General features: G+C 51.0%; 1 protein-coding gene across 7 annotated transcripts in view; it reads right to left on the bottom strand.

Moving 5' to 3' along the window:
* The window catches only part of MACF1 (microtubule actin crosslinking factor 1), a 251,868-nt gene that overhangs the window by 212,910 nt on the left and 12,847 nt on the right, over positions 1-26,111 (bottom strand). The window contains exon 1 of one of the 7 annotated variants that reach the window (XM_034753964.1): positions 22,036-22,270. The exons of the other annotated variants lie outside the window; for them this stretch is intronic. Within the exon in view, the coding sequence (XP_034609855.1) occupies positions 22,036-22,129 (94 nt within the window). The 5' untranslated portion in view covers positions 22,130-22,270. Of the gene's footprint in view, positions 1-22,035; positions 22,271-26,111 lie in introns of those variants that run through there. 7 annotated transcript variants of the gene reach the window in all.

Below are 26,111 nucleotides of genomic sequence, written 5' to 3'. Positions count from 1 at the left end.
CAACCTTCTGCATGTAACTGGCTGGCTCGGGGCTCTGGCCCCTACCCCATCCACCTCTCTCGCTCTCTCTCCTCTCCCACATACAGGCATTGGATTTCAAGGACCATCTGTATTGGAGGTCTTGCACTCATGGGCGCAATGTCATAGAGAGGAGGAGGAGGGAGGGAGGGAATGCACTTATTAGTCAGAACACAGGGCTTCTGGGTTCTGTTCCCAGTGACTGCAAGACCAATGGTTGCAAAACTATGGGAAAGACACTTTGGCTCCCAGTACTTCAATAAAATGGCAATAAGGACCCCTGGCTAACAGGGAATAAGAATGACAATCGTTTATAAAGTGCTAAGAAAGCATTGGATGTGAAGCATGTCATCCAAGGGGCCAAGTATTGTAATAAAGAAGCACACTAAACGCTTGCCAGTTGCTTATCGTCTCCTGTCTTGTGCATCGTGGATGGAAATCCGATAAGGCCCCATCACTAACCATATGCTTCAGGGAGATGCTCCCTCGTGCATGGATGGCGAAAGAGTTACAAAATCAAAAAGGAGATTTACTTGTTTTCAAAGAATTTTGGCAACAAAGAATAGCCCGGAGTGATCTGAGTGGAATGCGACTGAATGTAAGCTCTGGAGCGTGCCACACGCTCCCCTTTCGTAACTCGACGCCCTCAGCAGAACAGAGGCCAGAGTGGAACTGAACAGGAAAACTCTGATCAAATATAAACTCAGCCAAAAGCAAAACAATCAAATGAAACCCACCCTGAGAGAGACGGAGAGAACGAACCCGCGATCATTTGCTGAAGAGCCCTGAAGCGCAGGGCAGAAGGAATGAGGTGGAATCGAAAAACCCACCCTGTGCACCAGAAACTTTTATACCCTCCCTAAACTGCTCCCACTCCTTCCTGCATGCAGCCCTTGCACTCGGAATAGTCTCCCACTCCTCCCCATCACCTGCTCCTTCCAGAAAGTCTCTCCTTAGTAAGGACGGCCACAATCTTTTACCTCCGTTAGTTTCTGAGTTAGTCTGTAAACTCGTCAGGGCAGGGACCTTGCCTGCTTACTCAGGTTGTAAATACCAACTACCTTCACAGAATGACACAATAACCAGCATTTCAGGACCTGGATGGACTGATCTTTGCTCTGGTAGTCCATGCGGTCAGTGCCACACCTCCTTGTCCATAGCCATTGGTGCTGTAGGTTCATGAATCACTGTACAGTAACAGACTATTTTTACACACTGAAATGAGTGGTGTCCAAGGCACTGGATGCTGGTTTGTCATTTGCTTCATATTTCCTCCTAATTCCTTTCCAAAGGATTTTGTCAGATTAAATAACGGCAAACACAGCTGTTGAGCAGTCCGGTTCTGGCGAGTCTGGTTTTATCAACCACAAAACCCTTCTCTGAGATGACAGCAATAGACGACCCCTCTCCCGTCTTCCCTCAAGCCATGCAAAGCGAGAGACACTTTAACAACTGTGTCAGAGAACAATGCACACACTCAGTGGCCGGCCCCAGGCTGCCCCATCACAAGAGGACAGGATGAACCTGTAGTGCTGTCTCCTGTAAGGTGCAATACAAGACATCTGTGTGCAGAATAGGCAGTGATAGCATTGCTCCTGAACACAAACAAGTGAGAACAACTAGAAACAGCGGAAGGGCAGAACACACATTCCTTTCCACCTGAACCAATGTTCTTCTTTAGCAACATACATGACGTGTGGATACCACAAGAGATGGGCACATGAATAAATGCTGTAGATAGCCAGATATTCAGAAGCTGCCAGCAGTCGCAGAGGGTTCTCCTCAAAGTGACAGACTCCAGCAGCTCACTCTATTTAGCTCAACAAAGAGAAGGTTCAGGGGTGACTTGATCACAGTCTGCAAGTACCTACATGAGGAACAAATATTTAATAATGGGCTCTTCTACCTAGCAGAGGAAGATCTAGCACGATCCAATGGCTGGAAGTTGAAACTAGACAAATTCAGACTGGAAATAAGGCATACATTTTTAACACTAAGAGTAATGAACCATTGGAACAATTTACCAAGGGTCACGGTGGGGTCTCCATCACTGACCATTTTTAAAGCAAGACTGGATGTTCTTCTGAAAGCTCTGCCCTAGGAATTATTTTGGGGAAGTTCTCTGGCCTGTGCCTGTACAGCGGGTCAGACGAGATGATCCCAATGGTCCCTCCTGCCCTTAGAATTATGAAACTCCACACACCTCAGATCTGCAGCGCCCCCAGCAGGCCGCACAAGTACAACTGCTCCATCCCAGTTTATAACTGGAGCCATAAAGATTGCAGGGCTGGCTTGGGTGAAAACGGTCTGGTGAGTTGGCATTAACCCAGGGGGTGCACACTGAAAGCATCAGCCCCTGTGACTCTCAGATCCAGAGCAGCAAGCGCACGTGTCTCTCTGCAGCACAAATCAGTAGGCAGGTCAGCACAGCACACACCACAGCAGGGAAGGGGCTATTCATAGCAGACAGGACAGGGCACTGTGGGATCTAACCACACACCAGGTCGGGATGCTTCCTCCCCCTTAAAAGAACCTGTGTGGTATATTTCACTCTGAGCAGTGAGTTATTCAGTTTGGAGTTGGAGTAAAATCAGTTCCCTCTGGTACAAATTTTACCAACAGAGGAAAAGGCAGTGACAAAGCAACAACATAGTACAATAGAGGAATTCACAGCGGAAGTTAGTCCCTGTCCTTCTGCCAGCCACAGCTCCAACAGGGATGGGATGGACTCGCCTCCCTCCTGCCCGCCCTCCTCAATCCACAACTCAGCTGGGATCACCACAGGCTCCCAAACAGCCTAGGCAGAGACAGACCGTATCAGTTTCATTTGAAATGGAACAAATCCCAGAGGCCAGTTGCCACTTTCACCCCATAACAGCTGTCTGTCCAGGAACGGATGAGCCAAAATTGCTCTAGCGCCTCTAAAAACCACAGTGACAAAAGCAGGTGTTACGTTAACAGTCCATTTGTTCTACAACAATGACCCCTCCCCCCCACCATTGTCTGGGGTGCAGGCAGGAATGTCATAGGGAGCAGATGAAGGGGTTGAATTACACCTTGTCCCTCTGGTCTGCTGAAGGGAAAGCAGGTTTGCAACATGGAGAGGGAGGCCCATCTCCCTCTGGGACTGGAAAGCAGAAGGGGGCGGGGGCACAAAACCATAACATCTCCAGTCTTCATAGCTAGCTTAGGAAATGATTTTACAGATTCTGTAACAACTGGTTCTTTGTGAGAGTTTCTGCAGCTCACACTGACTGGCCTGGTAGGCAGAGGCCAGCCCTGAACCTCTGACCCCCAGAAACATGGCTCAGCCACCAGCCCCTGTACATGCTTCACATTAATTTGTTATCCTTCCAAACCGTCCATCTTAGCAGTCTCCCAGGCTTGAGAAGAGCACATGCTTTCAGCTGGAGGCTGACCGGGCAGCCTGGCTTATTGTTTTCAACACTGCACTTGATAACAACAGAGGCTTGTGATGTTTCGGTTTGCATTAGATGTGTGAAAGGTAAAGGAGCAGCCCTCTGACCTCTAAGCACAGATTATTACTTGCACAGCAGTAGAACCATAGGAGTCACGGACCTGGACCCCATTGCGCTAGGCACTGTACGGACACAGAACAAAACAGAGTCCAGGCAGGGATGCACACAAGATACTGTCGCATTTGGATTCCCATCTGCAAATGCCAGAGAAATGCACAGGCCCCTGCTTGACTTGCATCTCCCACTCGAAAGCACAGCCGGAGTAGTCCATCCTCTCCTGGCACAAGCTACTAATACAGCGTCTGGCATCCCCTAATGTACAAGTTAATGCAAAGTTGTCCCTTGTGGGGTTTACACACCTTCCTCTAGCATCTGGTACTGGTCAGTGCTGGAGATGGGATTAGACAAACCACTGGTGTGACCCTGTATTGCAATTCTGATGATCCTGCATGTGCAGGTCAGACAGCTAGTCTGCACCACTCCCTCTACGCCTCCTTTGCACTGGGAAGAAGCAAAGTGAACCCCATTCTCTTCCCCCAAAAATGTTACTTTGAGTCCAAAGACTGAGGGAGGCTCACAGAAACCACAGCCCAGCATCAGAGCGACACAGATTTTAAGATCCGCTGCACAAGAAGGGAAGCTGCCCTAACACAGGGATTGATGTATTGATCTGCAGCGGTAGGGGACGGAATTAATTCATTTTCATGAGAGAGAGCAGACCTGAGCGCTCGCGAGTGGCCATGTGGAACAGGGAATAGAGCAACTGCTCCAGGCTCCATGCAGCCAGTGATACGTAATTTATCCCCCTTTCCACCAGGACATAGTGAATTTATACCACAAAAGCGCTGGACAAAGCCAGCAGAGGTGCCTAAGTCACACAATACTCGGACACAGTTATAATTACTGAAATACAGCGGCCTCGGCCCTGTCCCCCAACCTTCAACGACACCTCCCCCCATTCTCCCTCCAGGAGGCCCTCAGCTCCCGGCAACATTCCTCCATTGCCTCTAGGCAGAGGAAGGAGGAAAAATAAGTTATTGCAAGAAGCCAAGTTACCACTAAAAATAGAACAATGGAATTTTCCTCAGCAAAGCTGCTTCTTGCTAACAAAGTTGTTTCCATTTCAATAAAGAAGGAAACTGAGAAGTGACAGCACAGACGGGTTGGAGAGCAGGGGGGGAAAAAAGAGACAAGACGGGAGGCCACAGCGCAAACTGGAGGAGGTTTCCTTCTCCGGGTCTCCCAGGATTCCTCAGACCCTGCTCAGATGCCCTCATTTCCATATGCAGATAGGATCTAAACTTCAACACCCCCCTTCAAGAAAAATGCTGCTCCCCAGAGGTTTGAGATGCCATCCAACGCCATCAGCAGGCTACATGCGGGAAGCCGCGACTTGAATCCAATAAGCGCCCATAGCTCTCCAGAACCAACAGGTGAATATCCCGTTTTATTCATTTTCATTCTGTCCCCGCCTCCTGACCAAGAGAGATTAGAACACAACCAGACGTGTTCGCAAACGAGGGAAGCAGAGGGCTAGTTAACTACAACAACAATTACTGACCTAGAGGGAGAAAGAAACTTGTCTGAGTTCTTTGCTTTTATCGATGACCCGAACCAGGACTTGGCTACCGCAGTTACTGGTGCCCTCAGCCCCTTTTCTCCTGGGCCCTGTTGAACACTAACGTTGTGCCCCGCAGAACGATAAAAAGTAACTCTAAACGTTCCAGCGTGGCTTCACTTTCCCTGCTCACAAACACTCGATTGTAACAGGAAAATAGGTCAGCAACTTGCAGAACAACTGCTGAGAATGCTCCAGCCCCAGTCCTCAGGCTCCAACAGGCCAGGGGAAAGGCCAAGTATCGCCTAGGAGACCTAAAGCGAGGAACGAGCCCCGTGCAAGCAGCACCCAGACTTGCGCAGTTCCAAACAGGTGACGCCGAGAGGCCAGGTTTCCATCCACCAGTTGGATTCAGGTCTCTCGCATCTTCATCTCCTGAAGGGTCCTTTTCACAAAGACCAGAGGGAACCCTGCTAGCTAAAACCCATAGATCCGGGTCATTACCCCTCTCGTTCAGCATTTGCTCCCTCGTTCCAGGCAGAGCAATGAAATGCACAAGTCTGCTGTCTGTAGGAACTTGAGGCTTGCATGAGAGCTAGATGGTTGTGACTTAGTCGGGACTGGACGGAGACCACACTGGAGTAGATAGAGTTGGCAGAACTTAAACCAGTGCCCAATTCAGGGAGTGCAACTGCCATTTACAAGAGAGACAAGGTAAGGGAGGTAATATGCAGAGCCCTGCATGGATACAACATTTGTATCCGCATCCAATCTGCAATCTGCAAAACATGGTCCGCAGATATCAAGCCGATATCCACAGATTTGCAGGGTTCTCATAATATATGTTATTGGAGCAACTTCTGTTGGTGAGAGAGACAAGCTTGGTCCAATAAAAGATATTACTTCACCCACCTTGTCCCTCTAACATCCTGGGACCGACAACTCTGCATATTTATCAGACACGCATGCAACTTAGGCTACCAATAAGCTTTCGGGTGGAATTCAAGGTGTTGATGTTAACCCATAAAGCCCCACACCATTTGGGAGAGGTTTGTGTAGAAGATGCCCATCGCCCTAGGCCACATGGCTACAGCCAGCCGATACTCTCAAACTGGAGCTCTCTTATGAACAGGAGGGAGCTGGAGACCGGGCATTCTCCACGAGGCTCCCTCAGATCTCGATCTCACACCTTCTGCTGGTCTGTCTGAGCAGGGTTAGTCAACATGATGGGGGGGATGGCCACGGCTGTTCCACACTAGAGCTCCCACCACTGGGTCTGACCAGCCGGTGGGAGACACCCCCCGCTCCCGTACCTCCCCCAGGTCTGCTCATGCGGCTGGGTGCCCATGCTCAGAGGGAGCAGCTGACCTAGCTGAAGCCACGCAGCGCTCCAGCAGGGTGAGTGAATAAGTCAGCGCTGAGTGCCAACTCAAAGCACGTCATGACCGTGCTCGGGCGCAACCATGTTCAAGAACAGCTTGAAACAGAGCTACGAGCACTAGTAGGAACAGGACTTTCGTGGCCACAGGGAGAGGTGGGGTGCTAGGAGACAGCTCAGCTATGAGGCTACATAAGTAAAGGGAAAAGGATGAGAACTGAACTCCTTCCCCCGCCCAATCCCTTATGGGGGTGCAAGAGGACAATGCTGGACTCTTCCCCACCCTTTACTCTGCCCTCTCATTTCCCAGCCAAGCCAGGACACCCCAGTTCTCTGAGAGGGTTCAAACAACTCATCCGGAGCATTCAAGGCATATCTGTGAGCTGTGTTTGTGCCTTCCCGTCTGAGTGAAAAGGTCGTTTGCTCCCATCTGGTCCGGAAAGGGTTAACGGAGCATGCCTGAAGCCTGCCAGATCCCGTTCATAAGCACGGACTCCCTCTCCGAGCAAGGGAGCGTCTGAAATTCCAGGGCTGGGAAGGATTGCTCCAGTTGCCTTTGGAAAGCTGTGGAGGATAGTATGGCCTGCTCAGCGTCTCATGTGTAAGCGTCTGAGAGGCTGGAAGGGGAGGGATGAGAAGAGATGGGAAAGGAGCCTGTAGGCTTCTGGAATAGCTACTGTACACCCAGCTGTCTGCCTGCCTGCGGAATCCCAAGATCTCCCAGCCCGACAACTGCCCTCCACAGCAAGAATCAAAAGCATCTGAAACAGCCGGTGAGGATGAAATATCCCAATCCACTGATACTGGCTCCAATGGAACCACTTGCAAAATCCCCTGAGTGATCACAGCTATCTTGAGTCCACCGACCTTGCTCGACAGGTGACACGTGGAAGCAGCCTCAGTGCTGTTTATCTCTAGAGCCCCACCAAAGTCACCTTTAAGGGCCGGGATATGGCAGCAAGGATGGATTTAACCCATCAGTCACTTCCCTGACTTAGCACCAATGACATTGTCACCAGTGGTGAGTGACAGAGCTCCTGGGGAAAGGCTCAGAGTAAGCACGCTGCAGAGGGCGTCCTCTGAACCTAGGGCGGAGATAAGCAAACCCAGGAGCAGCAAGGGAAGTTTGAGCCTTGTCTACATGAGGAGGGTATAGTCACAGTGGACCCGCAAAACCTTCTAGCACGAACACCGTTGTGCCAGTGTTAAAGGGTTTATACTGGTACAGCCCATCAATTATGTTGGTTCCCCTACCTGGGGTAAGCACAGTTATAATGGTATAACAGTGTCTACACTAGGGTTTTTACCCGACATAGCTGTGGCGGTAAAAGAAATCACGCCCCTAACCAACATCGATCCAAGTGTGGACCAGCCCTAGAGAAGATTTGTTGGTATAGCTGCACCAGCATAGCTATGTGGCCCCAGTGTCGCATCTGAGGCTGGAAGGGGAAGAGGGACAGGAAAAGTTATACCAATATAGCTGTACTGACAAACCATCCTGGGGTATACTGGTAAACGTGTGCTACTGCTGGTTTAGCTTCTACCGATTCCCTGAACGAAACAAGCTACAGCCGCCAAAGCACTTTTATGCCAGTATAAATTGTGTCTCCATTAAGGCTTTAGCTGGTATAGAAAAGCTGCATTAAGAAAAAGTCATTCCACTAACTGTAGTGGCAGAAGATTCTGACACAGAGCTGGCCTGAGGTCTTGCAGCAGAACCAGCTTGAGAAGGAGGGTGGGGAAGTGAAAGAAAAGGAGACTCGCCTCTGGGGCGGAGGGGGAAGCATGAGCCTGGGCATAGGGACCTGGACCGGGTCTCAGGAAATCTGGATTCTAGTCCCAGCTCTGTCACGGACCCTGCACAAGTGTCACTTCCCTGTCTGGGCTTCTGCATTTGCCCTCTATGAAATGGGGCAAGCGATAGTGACGTCACTTCCCTTCCTTTGTAAAAGATCCTTTTCAGGTCTGTGACTGAAGGAATAGCTCACTGTTCTCACTTGCACCTGGCTCAGATTCTAGGCAGTGGGGAAGGGAGGCGCATGCTGAGTTTGGGAGAGGTTAGGAGAAGCTCAGATGGGGAGGGGTCAGGGGAGGGAAGAATAGGGCAAACCCAGCCCTGAAGAGGAGGGAAAGAGACAGAGAGATGGAGAGAGAAGTAGCTCAGAACAGAGAGGCTCTCTCAGGCTCTGCTCTTGGCCCCAGTGCAGTGACCGTCAGTATAAAACCGTCCTGCCCCACAGGCCTTTGCACTTAGCTGTGTGGGAAGAATTTGGGAAGGAGACCGTCTGGTCACAGCCATACTCAGGCCCTGCCAAGGCAGAGCGGATTGTGCAGCTAACAGACGCCCCGTGGAACTCCAGTCCGCTAACCCCCCAAACACACCGTACCACAGCCAAAGCAGGCCACAAATCATCAGCCCCCAGGAGACGGAGCAGGGCCATGGCTAGGATTTCCTTATTCCACCTTCCCTGGTCTCACTCTTGTCACAGACACACGGGCAGCAAAGGAACAAGCCAGGAAGAGAACTTCTTAAATATTCATTAGAGAGTCATTCAATATGCCACTAAACTTACCATCCAGCCCCTTAGGTTCGCTAATGAGAGAACTCCAGACGAACAGGAGGAAAGCAGTAGAGATGCAAGATGAGAAGCAAAGGCAGTGGAAGGGGGGATCGATGCAGGAAGGTTTGTTAGTGCAAACAGACGTCCCTGCTCACCCGAGGGGCTCAGAGTGCTTTGCCAACATAGCTGACACTTGCGGCATAACCCTTGCCAGGTGGAAATTCGACCCATTTTGTAGATGGGGAAACTGAGGCAGAGACAGGTGCTGTGACTTGCTCAAGATCACACAGCCAGTCAGTGGCAGAGCTGACACAACCCAGGGGTCCCCTGCTGTTCACTTTAAGCACCAGCATCTCTCTCCATTGTGCAATGCAGCACTTTAATACATCCCAGTGACCCTGAACTCTTGCTTGCAGTGTCAGAGGGGCAGGAAGTGCCAATGGAAGTGCCCCCCCACCCCCCGCTGGCACGGCCAGACCCTGAAGGTCTCTAGCAGGGCATTCTGAGTTCATTGGAGGGAAACAGAATCAACTAGGAAATGGAAAAACAGCTACATTTCATTCACAGAAAAAATTAATTATGCCTCCTAAGTGACACAGCCCAGCAGCCCAGAATGAGCTGATCAGGCTCTCTGACAAGCAGAGGAAATTACAGGGCAGATATGAACTCATGGGACTGTATAAAAGCCATATAAAATCCTCGCTTGCTAGGACACAAAAACCAGAAGCCAGCCTCCCCCCAAAACCCACATCAGACTCACTCGTGTCCCCACAGCTTGTGTCCACAGATCCAAGTTCTCCATCCCCAACGTCAGAGCCCACCACAGTTCTGTGTCTACCTGCATCTCTGCACTAGTTTCCTGCCATCTGCCCACTCTCCTGCTTCCTCGGTCTCCCCTTCTACCACTCTCGGCTTCACACCTTCTAGACCTTATGCTTGGAATAGCCGCTCACTTCTCATCTGCCAAACATTCCCCCTCTCGCCTTCAAATCCATCTTAAAACCCTTCTGCCCAGAAATCTTTTCCCCCTTGCTCCTCTCTCCACACCCTTCCTACCTACAGTTAGCTAGTGGCCCACCAAGCTTAGACTGAAACTTCTTTGGGACAGGGAACAGGCCTAACTTCACATTTTGCAGAGTGCAGGAAGATGTAATCTTCGCCAGGAATCCAAAGGCTGGAAGGAATTCCTATACAAAACACAACAAACTTTTATTAAAGTGGAGTGGAAATTCCCAGCCGATTAACACAAACATTTGCCCTGCTCAGCAAGTGCTCGATGGAGAGAACAGTCTCCCTAGGACTCCCTCTTTAGGGGTTTCTCTCTTTAGGGGTTCAGCCTTTAGAACTTCTCTGAATTTTAGGGGGGAGGGATAGCTCAGTGGTTTGAGCATTGGCCTGCTAAACCCAGGGTTGTGAGTTCAATCCTTGAGGGGGCCACTTAGGTTCTGGGGCAAAATCAGTACTTGGTCCTGCTAGTGAAGGCAGGGGGCTGGACTCCATGACCTTTTGGGGTCCCTTCCAGTTCTATGAGATAGGAATATCTCCATTAATAATGCTGGCAACAATCCCAGGCCACAAGCCAGCCCACCAGACAAGCAAGGACAACTCTAGGAGTCAGAGCAGCAGTCTTCCAGCAATGCCCAGAGACAATCATCTGGAACCAAAGAGAGCTCAAGGTCAGCTCCTAAAGAACCCAGTGCACTCAGCAAGCCCAGCGCCTCAAGATCAAAGGATAATGCTTTTGCAGATAGAATGATTCAAAAGGAGAGAGATGAAGGGAAACAAATCTGAGGGCTAGCCCAGAGGTTTCTATGGATCCTCCCTATTCCAGGAGCCAAATGTGCACCCTGTGGGCTGGAGCTGACCTGATCCCATCAGGACAGAGACATCAGTCCGCTCTGCCCAAACACCCACTGCAATGTGCATTCTTTACAGGAGAGGTACAGCACTGAACAATGACTGCTCCCAAGGAGCTCCCCCCAACCCACCTTCAGCAGGTGCAAACCGGGAAGAATTCCCACAAGAGGTCTCATAACCCCTATATTAGAAAAGCCCCAAACCTTCTAGCATCAACAGCTCTAGTTCCAGAGACAATGGAGACCACATGCACTGTGTGTTCCCCAGAATTACTCCCCCCACCCCAAAAGGAACAGCTCAGATGTCCCAGGAACCTGGCACTTGTTCTATTAAGGTAGTATTACTATTTAGCACTTCTCAATCCAAACAGCTGCCTTGCTCGGAGAGGTAGCTAAGTTTTAGGCCCACTTTACAGATGGGGAAACCGAGGCATAGACATTAAATAACTCTCAAGGCCATACGGTGACAGAACTCCAATTAGAACCCAGGCATCCTGACTCAGACGACATGCATCACATATGCTGTGTGCTGCCACGCTGCGGACAGGAGTTTACAAAAAAAGTCTCATGCTCCCTGAACTGCTGGCAATGCCCCCCTTCTTGCAGAATGGGAAGTGACAGAGTGGGGTCCGGAGAGAGCCCCCCTGAGGCCTTTAGGCTGGAGTATGTTATGGAGTGAAAATGCTGCTGACGCCCCGGCCCACGGGCTCTGCAAGGGTAGGAGCGGGTGGCAATCACTGAGGAAGCTGATATTCCCTCTGCATCTCACCACACCCTCCAGATCCCACTGACAGCCCAGGAACCTGGCAGCTGCCCCCGCACCACCTCCCCGCTGAATAATCACACAGGACAAAAGCAGCCGTGGCTGGTGCAATTTTGCAGCAGGTGGGAAAGGCACGAACAACCAGTTACTGGTAAGAAAGAAGCTGGTTTTGTCTGGCCAGCCTGCGCGTCTCACAATGCCTCACGTTTAGGTCACTGTACAGAGTAGCTTTTATAAGGCTCTCAGCCCAAGACACCTTCAAGAGGGCTCTTCACAAGGGCCCAACTCAGCAGAATAGGCTGTAACCAGCCCTTGTAATTACAGCTCCCACTGCCACCCCCACCCTGTTCCACTCCCAGCAAGTCTCCTTCCCCCACCCCAAGGTGTGCAACATACACTATCATTACACCAACCGCTGCTCCTCTTTACCGCGCACCCCGCCCTGACCGGCAGCCAGCGATTGCCTCACCCGCCTTGGAAAGCTCAGCTGGCATATGACAGGATCCGCTCCCCGCTGCAGAACTTCACGAGGCGGCACCGTGCCAAATGAGGCAAACAAAGTGCGCAGCGGAGAGGAGCCTGAGAGGCAGTTAGACGTGTTTAGAGGCAGAGCAGACAGACCGAGACAGGGATGAGCAGACGGTTGGGCTGATATTAAATTAAAGGAGACAAGCCCCCATCAAGCATGTCCAAGAAAAGCACAAAACTTGTGCACCACAGTGCACTGGGGCAGCCAAGAAACAGTGCCCAGGTGCTGCCCAGCGCATGCAGACACACCCCTCGCCCCGATGCACCATTGACAAGCAATCCTGAGAGGAGCAGCAAAGGCTTTGTTAATCCCATCCCTATAATGAAGCGTACCACAGATGCTGCTTTCATGTGTGTTTCCTGGGGAATATTAGCCAGGGTGCTAGAAAGACAGACAGACAGAAAAAGAAAGTCTAAGCTTTATTCCAGAAAAGCACTGGACTCAGTATTGGACCATCTGCAATGGACAGGGCACGAGCAATTCCCTGTAATCATCCTCAGTCAAAGACATTTGACTGATGGAAAACAAAGCCAGACCAATCACTAATCTTCCCCCACAGAGCTGGGCACCTTCGCCCTGTGGCACCTCCCCCACCCCACCCCGAGCCTGGCATTCACAGAAGACATCTACATTGGGATTCATCTTCCTCCTGGAACAGAGGCCCGGATAATCTAGCCTCCTCGATTCTCCACACGACAACATCCCCAGCAACCCTCGCTCCAGCACCTGCTTTGCTAACAGGGCCCTAAATGCTGCAAGGGAAATTGCCCAGTTCAGGTTAAACCGGCACCACGTTGTAGTCACAAGGTAATTTATTACAGCGCTAGGTTCAATGGTTTAACCTCCGGCAGGACCCAGCAACTCTGAGGCTCCTGTCAAGTGAAAGCTCCGAAGAGCCTAGTTGCCTGGAGAAGGGCAGTAATGCTCGTACAATCCATGCGTTACTCTCCTTCCACATTCTTTACTTACTGCTTTGTCTCTTTAACCCATTCTCCCTCCACCTTCCTTTAAAGGGCTCCCCCTCACCTTGCTCTCAGGCAGGTGGGACTTGAAAACTGTAGGCCCTGGCATGTATAACAGACACAGAACATGTCAATAACATTTTGGCCTCGCTAGTCTATAGCTGGGCTGAATTATACGGCTTTAACTCTACTCAGAAAGGTGGATGGAGAAAGGAGACCGTCCCTAAAAGTTGCAGCCGAACAGCTGTGTGCGGCGAATGACGCCATCCCAACAGACACGCTGCTTTTTGAGGAAGTTACTCGATTCTTCTTAAGTGACATGAGTTGCTCAAATCAGTGTTGGTACAGTGATTTGCCAGCCACGCTGACTGCTGCTTTCGGGGACTTAAGTTGTTCCTAGAGAATGGTTCGTCCCTTTGCCACAATGCACTGCTTAGAGTGAAACCTTCCCTCACTTCCAATAACCAACCCGCTTGCCATATCCCCCGGGATTTCCAATCCAATTTTGTCCAGTCTTTACTGAAGACCCACTCCACCCTTCCTCCCTCCCCCCCCAGTTCTCATGAGTAGCTGCTTACAATGGACTTCTCTGTGACCCGCCAAAGCCAACAGGAAAGACCATGTTCGATGACCTCACTGCAGTCAGACACACCTGCTCCAGTTCATAAATCTTTCGGCACTCAAAGCCTGGGAATGCAAGTCCTTGCTCAGGTGCTCTGGTATGCAGCTCCGGCTGTGCTCAGAGGTGGGGTGTGTGAGTACCAACCCTATTGCCTCACAATGCAGTCAGAGGCACTAATCAGCCGGAGCAGAATTGAGACGCGCATCAGATTACCTTGCAGACCTGGGAGAAAGAGTTTGAAAAGGGGGCAGCACCTAAGGGATGGAGCATGTCATCTTTCTGCATGCGCCAAAGGAAAAATGAGGGACCAGCTTCAGAGGACCAGTCGTGCATGGACAGAGGGGATTTTACTGGGACTGCCAAGGAGCATTATATTAACCACAGCAACCAGAAATTCCTTACTGCATCGAGTATTCTTTTTTTGGCTGCAACTTCCTCTCCTAATCCTACACTCTCCTGTCCCTGGCCCATGCTTGCCTGCACTCTGTGACACAGCAGCTGGTGTCACTGCCCCATACAGGAACCCAGCTTGGCAGAAGTAGAGGCGCAATCAGGTGCATGCCGCCACTCACCAGGGTCATCGGATACCCTCCTGACCCGGGAGAGGGGATCCAAAAGCCTCCTCAGAACAGGGGAGACCTCCAAACACTGGGGGTGCAACAGGGCTAATGCCTCTTTCCAACCCTGCTGGGATTCCGTCGAACAAAAATGATGCCGGCCACAGTAAGTGGAACTGGTTTAACAGGGTCCCTTCCCTCTTCCTTTTAACACCATCGTTCTCACACTGACCTCTGTGAAGGCCAGCACTGGTGCCTGCTCAGATTTTGCAGTGTGCCAATGTTTACAGCAAAACTGGGCTGAGGCCTCCTTAAATTGCATCCCACACAGAGAAGAGAGATCTCAGAGTTCTACTCCACGTGTTTATGAGCCAGCTGCAGCTGGAAACTGAAATCTCCTGCTACAACCACAAGTCGCTATTTATGCAGCACCTAGCACCGTGGTATCAAAACAGTAGAGTTATAAGCACTTGCAGGAGTCATCGAAGAGATTCTTTTCACGCTCACCTCTTAAGAGAGGCTGAAATGATTTCTTCATCATGTTGGCTTCTGTCCTGGTATCTCCAGGACAGCCTAAACAGAGCTGACCCAAATGTGACTAGCTTGTGAGGAGAATGGTCAGAAACTAGCAGATTTGGGGCATCAAAGATCTCCACATTACCCTGAAGTGTGGGATGAAGGGAAAAGGCCCAGAGGAGAAGTCACACACACATACAATGCTACACCACCTAAAAAGGAGTGACGAAACTCAACAGGACAAAGCATTTCTAAACACTTTGGTTGCCAACAATCTATTAAACCAGCCACTAAAGAGAGATCAAAGATTTTCTGAATCAGCTACTGGCAACGCACCTTCCACTCCCAGCATGAGTCATGCCACGTCTATCTGCCTCAGAATCTAATCCTGCTGTCCGAGCAAAGGGAGGCAAACAGGTTCACCATGACCATCGTGAAGGCACCTGATACGCAGACCGAACACACAGACATGATGTGAGTCAGTGGGTCTCAGTTCAGTTTCTAGAGGACACAGAAACCACCTCAACTGGCAGGATTTGTACTGAACAGGTCCTAGAGAGTGGGCACTGCTTTGGCCCCCTCAAAGTGATCTCTGCAGATCAGGGTTGAGACAGCTGGATGCAGCAATATGAAAGTAACCAACTCCCACAGGAACTGTACCAGTTCCGTGGCTAAAGTCAGACCTGCAGGCTTTAGGGCTGACAATCTGGCACTTTTCAGGAGAAACTGTGTCTAGAGACATCAGAACTCAGGGGACGTGATCCCCCCTCAAACAGGTGCTGATTATACTGGGAAGGCAGCAGGAACCTGGGGAGGCAAGGCAGGGTGGATCCCCGTCACGAGAACAAACCACAACGGTTATTGCCTTGGCCAAAACAAACAAGAGTAAAGCAGCGTCTTCCACAGATGCTTCAAGTTCCATCCTGAGTAAAAATAAAAGCCACACATCTGCTAACACCCCAGCACAAAGCCACACATTGCTGTGACCCCTGATTCAGCAAACAGCCCGGGCCGCACAGCCATACCAGGGTCACACAGAACCTCAAAGACGCTGTACCCGCCCTGAAGTCCCTCAGTCCGCTGTCCCTCCATACTGGAGCATAGTCACCCGCGTAATTCTGGGCTTCAGGCGGTTACCAAGTCCAACACAAGGGCTGGATTTAAAGGAAGGGGCTAGACAATTGTGTGACCCACGTACAGCACTGCACAACTGTCCGCGCTACCTAAGGAGATAGGTCTTTCTCTGAAGCATCAGGCAGTGCCTGCTATTGGGGGACAGGTACTGAACTCAAGGAGGCAATGGTCTGATCTGTTATAGCAAATCCCCTACCATGGCTACTGTTGGGAAAGCATGGCTGCCCCTACCCCTGCTGGGATAGGAACATGCAATACAACTGCCACAACTATTCCTGCAGGAGGAGAGACGTGTTCGACACAGGGTCTCAACACACCTACTAAGGCGGGGGCGGGGGGGAAGAGATTTCAGCTCAGTCTTCAATGCTCAGCCACCTCTACCTGTGTGGTAGAGCTGGGAAAACCACCACTCCCCATCCAGGGGAGGGGAGCCATTGCCACATGGCCAGCCCGCTTCTGCAGGCGCCAGAGAATACCCACAACCAAGACAGTCCTTTCATCACCACAAAGGGACTGTGCTTATCTTTGCAGGGCAAAATAATCACTACTACAGCTATTCCAGAGTCAGGAGACAACTGCAAGCAGCTAGGCCGCCCTTCCCCTAGTCCACATTGGAGGAGATGAGTGACCCATCCACCTCTGCAGAGAGGTATCAAAATCCAAATGCCCTGGTCCTGCAGTGTCAAGGCAAAACCCCAGCACAGGGTTTTCTCTCTCATAGCTGATTCAAGAGGAAGAGAGGGCCACCTACAGAGTAGGGCAGCAGCCCATTGGAAAGAACACTTGAGCACCATGAGAGGGGCCAGGTGAGGCTAAGGGCCTTAGGCATTCCTTGGTCCTGCTAGTGAAGGCAGGGGGCTGGACTCAATGACCTTTCAAGGTCCCTTCCAGTTCTAGGAGATGGGATATCTCCATTAATTATTAATTATTATTATTATATAGTGTATATAAAACATACACCTCTACCCCGATATAACACGAATTCGGATATAACGTGGTAAAGCAGTGCTCGGGGGGGGCGGGGCTGCGCGCTCTGACGGATCAAAGCAAGTTCGATATAACGCGGTTTCACCTATAATGTGGTAAGATTTTTTGGCTCCCAAGGACAGCGTTATATTGGGGTAGAGGTGTATGTATTGCTCCTCCAGTATCAGCCCGTGCAATCCTTTCCCCAGGGAGGCAGTACTGGGCATTGCAGCCCCTAATGATGAAGGGTCCTTATTGGAACAATCTGCCACCCCTTGAAGGGATCCCCATGTCACAGGGAGACTGCCACCGCCTGACAACACAGCCAGGGAGGAGGGGTTAGGCAACTGACTATGTCATCACCTCTCCTACCAGTCCAAACAGCTGTAATTAAAGCATCAACGCACCGCGGGCAAAGATCAGCCTCACTGACCTTCCTAGCAGAGGGCGTTCCAGAGCTCCTTCCAGTCGATGGCAGAACAGTTCTTGGTGCTACAGAGCCTACAATACTAGCGCTGCCTGGAGAGCTGCCCGGGGTAACTGGGAGCAATGCAAGTGAAAAACCAATGTATGGCTGCTGGAGAACAGAGGCGATCACAGCAAGAAACACAGCATCGAATAAAGCATGGAAAGAAATGGCTTCACTAGGAACAGAGGGCTAGGAACCCCCAAATTCTAATCCTGACTCCAACACAAATTCATTCTGTGGCCTTGGGCAAGTCACTTGCCCCATCTGCCTCAGTTTCCCCATCTGGAAAATGCGTCTAATGATAGTTAACTCCAATGTACAAATTAGTGGAGATTAATTAGCTAATATTTAAAATGCTTGGAACAGGAAAAGCACTGTATACATGCTAATGATGTTTAATGCTGAGTGGTACTAGGTGTGCAATAACATGAATCATGACTCTCTGGGCCAACCTGGGACCGTAACTAACGTTTTTGCATTTGCAGCACTTTTCTTCACAATGCAACACTTCTCTTCATTTCTTCAAACATCTCACTGAGAGTTAAGCACTGGAACAGGTGACCTAGGGAGGTTGTGGAATCCCTGTCCCTGAAGGTTTTGAAGCATGGGTTTACTCCTAAGGGCATTCTGTGCCAAAATATTAAAAATTCTGTGCACAATATTGTAAAATTCGACAAGTTTTATTTGTCAAGAAATAAATGCAGAGGCTCCAGCGTGGCAGTGCACGAAGGTGGGAGATCACCCTGCAGCCTCCCCATACTGGGAACACGGACTCAGTGGTGAGGCTGCACCCAACCCTGACACAGCATAAGGCCTGGGCCTGCCCCAGAAACACCCTGGGGCCCTGCTCCTCTGCGCCAGGCGCACCAGGTGTGGGGCGGTCAGGCAGGCTCAACCAGGCAGGATCCAAGTGTGGAGGGGATCAGTGGGGAGAGGGGAGATCCAGGTGTGGGGTGAGAGGATTCTGTGTGGGACAACCTGGGTGCAGGCAGTTCAGTGGTGGGTCTAGGTGTGGGGAGATATGGATGCCCAGAGATTTTCTATGCCACTTCAGATTCATGGCATCAGCATCCAAAGGGAGTAACTCATGGACAAAGAGCTACCTAACTACTACTACATCTCTCAATGCCTTGGCTCAGGGGTGTGACACACGGAGCTCCGTAAAGCAGCCCAGAACTGCTTTCATCATTATCATGGACACATGGCCTGCAGAAGCTACCCAGCCCAGCATGTGGTGCTCCATCTTGATCTGGGTAGCCAAGCAATGAGACACGGGTGGCTGAAATCTGCCCCTCTCTGTGCATATTAGGTTTGGTCCTGGGGCTCCTGAGAAATCGCACACACAGCTCTCAGTTGGGCAACATATTGGCACCTCTGGGTTAGGCAAGTCACTCACCTCTCAGTATCATGCGGACTTTTAACTGGCCTGAGTCTAGGGGCTTTTGTTCTCCATTATGGCCAAGCTGAGCGATTCCTCACGTGGCCGAGACCTTTGGGACCATTTTAGTAGAGGGTGACTGGCTTCAAAGGTGCAGCTCTGAATTCAGAGCCCTGGGATGCAAGGACACAAGAGGACTAAGGCAATGGGAACAGCTTGGTAACTAACATACACAACACTGCAGGGTGGAACGTGGGCCTTGTCATCATCTGCCAGTCATCATCCCTCCTCGACACTCCCACTTGACATGCTGCAGGCTAACCACCCTTGCCAGTTAGTCATCATAATGCCTTCAGTTCACACCTCCGCTCAATCAAACATTTCCCCCACTACTGCATGGATACCACCACCCACAGCAGACCAGGAATCAAACAGAAGCAGGTTAAAGAGGTACAGGCCACTGACCCAGCATGACTTTGACTCGACTGACTCAACACGCAGCGCAAATCACGTCACCTTCCATCAGCCGTGCTCACAGACTAATACCTTGTTGCGTAAACTAGATTTTTAGCCACTGGTGCAAACCCCTAGCAAAAAAGTTTTGGACGCTGGAGTAGCATAGTTACTAGGGAAGCAAAAACCCAGTGCCAACAAGGCCTAGATCTGTCCATCTGAGCTCTTTTCATCAGTCTACAATGAAAGGCATGTAAAGTAATAGATCACAGAAACTGCAATCTGATGGACCCAAGCTACCCAGATAAAGGCAAGGTTTGTAAATAGGACGAAAACACCCGAAACGTCCATCCCAGGGAAGGTACATGCACATGGGGACCCTTTGTACTCCAGATCTCACTGCACTCAGACCTGCCCAGTCTTGCCCCTTGAATGGAAAGTGCAGTGGTTGAGATTAATTTTAATAGCAGTTTTTAAAGCACCACTGTTATTATGAAAGATTTCTCTGAGTGATTCAACCCGGCATTTACATTCTCACGCAGGCTGTCAGCTTGAACAACGTCAGGTGTCCGAATCACTGCCACTGAACCATGGGGTCAGTTGCTCCCAGACAAAACAAGAGCCCATGGGGGTCAGAGCCTGTTCATTGACTCTGTGAAACTATAATCTCATCAGTTGCTCCACCCTGCGGGCCAGATGACACAGAACAACCTCAAATATGCTCTAGAATCATCCACTCTCAAACATTCACGTTCTCAATTCACATTTCATCAAGAATTCTCCACCGGAGGAAGGGGCTACTGGAAACCTTGTTCCGGACAGGAGAAGTTGGGGGGTGGGTGGGAGCGAATGGAAAGAAGTGAGAGAACAGGCCCTACGACTCTCCAGTGAGAATGTAACACCCTGAACTCCATTCTCTTCCCAGCCCCCACAGGCAAGCACTGAATGCCATGCTGAAAAAAGGCCATGTTACAGTTTAAACATTAATTTCCCTTCATTGAGCAGGCATCGTAAACAGGATTATTCCCACATGGATTCGGTCACTTTCCAGCACTGACAATTCCTGCCGAGGTAGCTATTGGCTTTCATTAGCCAGCTAGCCAACCACGCTAGCCTAAGCGGGGCTTTCATCTTTGCCAGGAAAGTCTCAGATGTCCACTAAATAAAGCAATTTACAGTTTGAGCATGAGAGCTAACTAATGGGGTGGGGTGAGCAGTTGCCCCTCCCCGGATTATCAACCTTCACTAGTAGGTCTGAGTCAGACTAAAGCAGGCAGGGGTAGCCTTGTGATTTTATTTTCCCTTTGCAACATAATAGCCTGTACAAAGTGATATGGGTTAGTCCCATTAAAGGCAAGACTCCGTGGTTCTGATCCCAGATCTGCCACTGGCTCTCTGCAACATCAAACAAGTTCTCTGGGCCTCAGTTTCTCTACCTAACAAACAGTTCACTGCATTTACTTCACTGCAGTTGCAGGGCTTTATTAATGCATACGTGTAATGCACTGAGATCCTCAGATTCCATTATTAAACACCTGTCTGGGAGGATACTTTTATTCCCGGAGCCCCGTGAAGCACAGCCACTGGAGCTATGTTTTCCTCACCTCTGGAATTTTTGAACGGCAGCCCTTGAATCAGAGGACTGGAGAATCAATTATATCCCAGCCTCAGCATGCAAAGGGGAAACGGAAGCGTGTGCTGTTAGTGCCTGGCTCCTTTGGACGGGACAGTCCCCGTTTCAAGAGACTTGGCTGCAAAACTTACAAAACAGAAACACTGTGATAGGAGCCCCGTGGGGCAGAAATCTGGGCTCACAGACAAGTCTATCTCTGCGGAAAAAAAAAATAAAAACAGGCACAACAAGGAGGCCAATGATCTACATCAAAACTGCACACTCACTGCCTGTGCCATACACCCCCGGCAGCTGCCGAAAAGATGCAGGCACCAGCTTCAGAAACCCACGGCCCTCACGTCAGCATCCACACGCTCACTAGCGACGGCGCGGGGTGGGAGAACAACCCTCCTTTTAAAAAGCCCTTAAACGAAGCTACCTTAGTAACAGCCCCTCTGGGTGGGAAGTAAATGATTTAGGGTTACCGGTGCCACCCCCAACCCCCTCCCCAGCTAAGCACAGCATCTTTGCTGGAACGTATCCAAGAGCGTATCTCTGATAAACAAATTGACCAAGCCACACAAAGTGAGACCCTGTTTATAACCATCACCCATAAAGTGTTTATGGCTTTCGATTCCCACAGACAAGCCTCTGGCTGGCTTTGCGCCATCCCCACCTCCTAGGAGATGCTCGTGGGAGGTGTGCGAGCCTACAAGAGAATGGCAGATCTCAGGGGGCCGGCGTCCCCCCCCCACCCCCCAGATGATGCGACTGTGTGTGTGGAGGGCTGAATAATAATAAAAGGAGACACAGATCCAGCCGGGGGAGCTGCCCCCCAGGCCCATTACTACGGTGAGATGGGGGAGGGGGGGAGACAAACAAGCCGCCGAGAGTCCCTGCAGGAGGCAGGGGCCGAGCTGGGGGCTACATCCTGCTCCTCCCCCAACCCAGCCTTTGCCCATTGATCCTCCCAGCCGGGACAGGCCCATCCCGGGGCAAGGGGCAGGCGGAGCAGCCGGCGGAAACGGCCACATTGATCCGTGTCCCCGCGACTGAGCCTGCGGGGGCCGCCGGCAAAGGCTGCAGCAGGCCGGGGGGGGGGGGTTGCTCCCTTCGCACCCATGGGTGGGGACCGGGCCCTGCGCAGGGCGCCCCCCGGGCCCAGCCCATTCGCCCTCTGGATCCCCCAGCCCCGGGGCTCGCTCGCCCCGCCGCCGCCGCTACCTTTGTACCGCTCCAGCACATCCTCGTACGCCTGCACGAACTCCTTCTCCTGGCTGCGGTTGGCCGGCAGCAGCCCGGGCACGTAGCCGGCCATGGCGCGCCCCTGCCGGGCCTGGGTGCTGGCTGGCTCCGTCCCGCTCTCGGCCCGGCTCCGCGCGCTGCAGCGGCCAGGGCCGGTGTCCGCGGCTCCCGCTTCCGCCTCGCCTCTTCCCTCCGCCCGGCCGGCGGCGGCGGCGGCTCCTCCCGCTGTCAGCCGCGGCTCGGCCCCAGCCCCCGGCCCACCCCCGCCGGCCTGCCGAGCGGCGGCGACACCTGGCGGCCGGCCGGGGAACGGCGGGGGCAAGGCCAGGCCAGCGGCAGGCGGGGGCGGCGGAGCTGGAGCTGGGTGTGGGGCTGCGGGGGCTGCCCAGGAGATGGACGCTGGGGGGTGGTGCTGATGCTGTGCCCACGGGCCGGGAAAGGACAGCAGATCCGGATCAGAACCCGGGAGAGGAGAGAGGCACCAGATCCGAATCACAACCCGGGAAATGAGAGAGGCACCAGATCCGGATCAGAACCCGGGAAAGGAGAAAGGCACCAGATCCGGATCAGAACCCGGGAGAGGAGCGAGGCACCAGATCCGAATCACAACCCGGGAAATGAGAGAGGCACCAGATCCGAATCAGAACCCGGGAGAGGAGAGGTACCAGAGCCTGGGAGTTGCAGGTCCAAAACAGAGGGGCCTTGAAAAGGAGAGTGAAGGGGATCCGACCGAGGGGAGGAGAGAAAGGGATCAGAACCTGAACTTAGGGGGACTCCACTTCTGGAATCAGAAATGGAGACGGGAGAGAACTGGACCGAGATCCAGCCGTTGTCACGGGGTAAGTACTGGAATCAAGCTGGAACATACAGCACAGACCAGAACCAGAGAAGGAACTGCAGCCATATAAAAACAACAGAACAGAGCACACCCTAGATTGACAAGCGCTTTGAGTATCCAGACTCACAGTGGAGAGTGAAGGAGAAATGATGAGAGAGGCATGGACCAAAACAGGATGCTGAAGCTGAGAGAAGAGGTAAGACTCTGGATCAGGGTCAGAGCCCGTGAGTTTGGCCTGAGAAACAGGAGTACTTTAAAGAGAGCCTGGATGAAATCTGAGGGTCAGCGGCTGGGACAGAACAAAGAGCAGGATCCTAGAGTCACATTGGAGCAGAGTTTCTGTCTGCTGAAAATCCCCCGATGGAATTCGGGTTCAGATTAGCAATTTTCCATTTCCCTACACTTCTTATATAGGCCCAATCCTGCAATCAGATTCATGTAGGTAGAGCCTTGTGCCTGGGCAATTCATCCATGCAGATCAGAGATCCTACAAAGACATAAACATGCTTAACTTTACATATTGTGTGTGAAATTCTGGCTTCATTGCAGTAAATGGCAAAAGTGCGGGGGGAGGGGGGAGAGCATGGATCAGCGTTCACATTGCACTTCCCATCAGTACCTGGCCCAAGCCAGGGAAGCTAATCCAACCAGTGAACCAAATTCAGTGTGAATCCTGATCATGTGCCACCTGATGCACATTGCACGTATGCTAAGAAGAATGGCAAAAGCCACACTGACTGCAAGGAAGCCAGGATTTCACCCTGACAATACTCCCAGTGACTTCACTGGAATTATTCACTGGTCAAACTCCTTGGCGTAAGGGCCTTCTGACCTATATGTTTTGTACAGCGCTGGCCACATTTTCAGTGCTTAACAAATAAATAATACCTGCACCAACGGTGTAGTAGTTTTCCATGAAATTATTCTGCCCCTGTTTGTTTCAAATTTACTTTCAGGATTTTGGAGCCACCTGAATTAAACAGAAAAATGATTATTCTGGTGATATTTTGCACCCCAGATCTGTGGATCATTCAAGTGACATTTTAACCTTGACAGAACAGGGAACTTGAAGCCAGTTTTGCAGGTATATGCAAATTAAGCTAATAATGGCACATTAGCAGGCGTGAATGCCTAAACATTAGCACACTTCATGCAACAAAGTGGGATTTAGGCTTTCATTCCCTAGCTCAGTGCTTCTCTGCAAACTTGAACAAGAGGCCACCAAGTTTGGGTGCCTCCGTTTTGGGTGATAACCAAACTGAGATAACTTGGGTCTAACTTTCAAGAGTGCAAAGCACCCAAACAGTCATCTGTAGTCAATGGGAGATGTTGGTGCTCAGCACCTTTTCAAAAATCAGCCTCACGGTGCCTGAAATTTCGTCACCCAAAAATGGAGGCATCAAAAATTAGAGGCCAGCTGTGAAAATGTAGCTGCCTACTGCCCAGCACCCCCTTCCGGATGGTTTGTACGTAAGTTTGAAGCAGTACCCAGGTGCCTTATCAACTCGAAACATCTGTATTGGCATTACATATTCTACAAGTCTTGCCAAAGAGTAAGTGGCAGTAATAGGGCATATTTGTCAGGAGATAGTTTAATAGATCAGGTATCATACATACCAGCAGAGCGTTTCACATTAAATAAGCAGTGAGACAGGTAAGTCCTGTCTGGGATGGCTGGTGTGCTAAGAACCCAGCATAGAAAAATAAGGAGTGGAGGAAAAACAAGCAGCAGATAATCAATGATTTTCAATTTTAAAAGTGCCTTAACTCCAGCTGAGTGTTTGTTTGGTAGATGGCCTGGTCTTAATAACATTAGCATCTAAATGGTCCAGGTTGGCTTTGAAATTAACACCTCAGTAAGATAAATGGGTAAGCAGAGGTCAGATCTGTTGCTGATACTATTATTTACCATTGAGTCTTGGAAGCTGTTTGTGTTACCGAAGAGTGTACACACTAGCAACTGGAAAAACACCAGAGGGTTTGGTTTTGCAAAACCTCCTCGGTCTGGGATTGATTTTGAAATAATTCATCAGTCCAGTTTTGATTTTGCAAAATCAAAAACCAGGGTGGGGTGTGAATCCAGATCATATCATCGATGCAAAACCTCCACATTCATCCTCTGGGTTTTGTCCCACAGCCTAATCAGACTAGTATAATATGCAGCAAAACCCCAAAGTCGCAGGATCTCCGAGTTCCTTGTGGCTCTGTTTTTTGGAGCACACTTGCAAATCTCTGAAACATGGTTATTGTCACAATGCTTCTCTTCCCACACCCTCTGACTAACTCAGCAGGTGTGGAAAGAAAAAGGAAATGCAGTATGAGTGGCACCTAGTGGGGAAACTTGGGTGATGCAAGAAAACCCACCACCTGCTCTCTAAAGAAGCATAAGTGAACATAGAAGAGAGGCAGTTACAATCATCAGAGGTCACTGGGGATTATGGGAGGCATACGGACAATTCAGAAGGATTGTCACTGAAACGTGGCCAGGGCACAAGGCGATTGTGGAGAGACTTCTTCACTGGAGCCCACATTTCCTCTTTCCTGGTGCTTTTGAGTTTTTGCACTGTAAAGTAAATGACATTCCTCCTACTCCCTGCAGTAGAAAATGGAACCAACCCAGGCAGCTAGACATAGGATCTACTCCCACTTTTCCTGGGCATCATCAGCCCCCATCCCATCTCTCGGAAAGATCAGCTCCCACAACCATTCCTGGGTAGCCAAACGTGGGATTTCACACACACCTTCCTCTCCTGGCCAAACAAATACGTAATCGAATTCCCTCTTTACCCTAGCAGGCAGGCCTGGATTAACCAATGTGCACTGGGCCCCATCTAAGGGGAGGTCACAACCATGGGGGACCCACCCATGCACAAAAGAACAAAAACAACTCAGGGCAGGAAGGGGGCAAGGCAGGGCATCACAGGAGGAGGGCCCCCTGCCTGCATGCCAGAGCCAACAGGCCCAAGCCAGCCCCACCCCATGGGACAGGAGCCGCTGCAGGGTGAGTGCAGGGCGGGATCACTCCCCAACCCCCTCCCCGGGCCTCCCACCCACCCACTCCCCAGGGCAGGGAAGGTGGGGCCCCCAATTGCCATAGTGCCCAGGACCCCAACATTCTTTAATCTGTCCCTGCTAGCAGGGAGTCTGAAGCAATTTGCTTGTCATCACTTGCTCAAGGGAATATCCGGGGCACAGAATGAGATGGGCCCATTAGGGA

This window comes from Trachemys scripta, chromosome 20, assembly GCF_013100865.1.
Source record: "Trachemys scripta elegans isolate TJP31775 chromosome 20, CAS_Tse_1.0, whole genome shotgun sequence".
In the NCBI taxonomy this organism is placed as follows: Eukaryota; Metazoa; Chordata; order Testudines; family Emydidae; genus Trachemys; species Trachemys scripta.
This window is presented reverse-complemented; position numbering and strand designations above follow the sequence as displayed.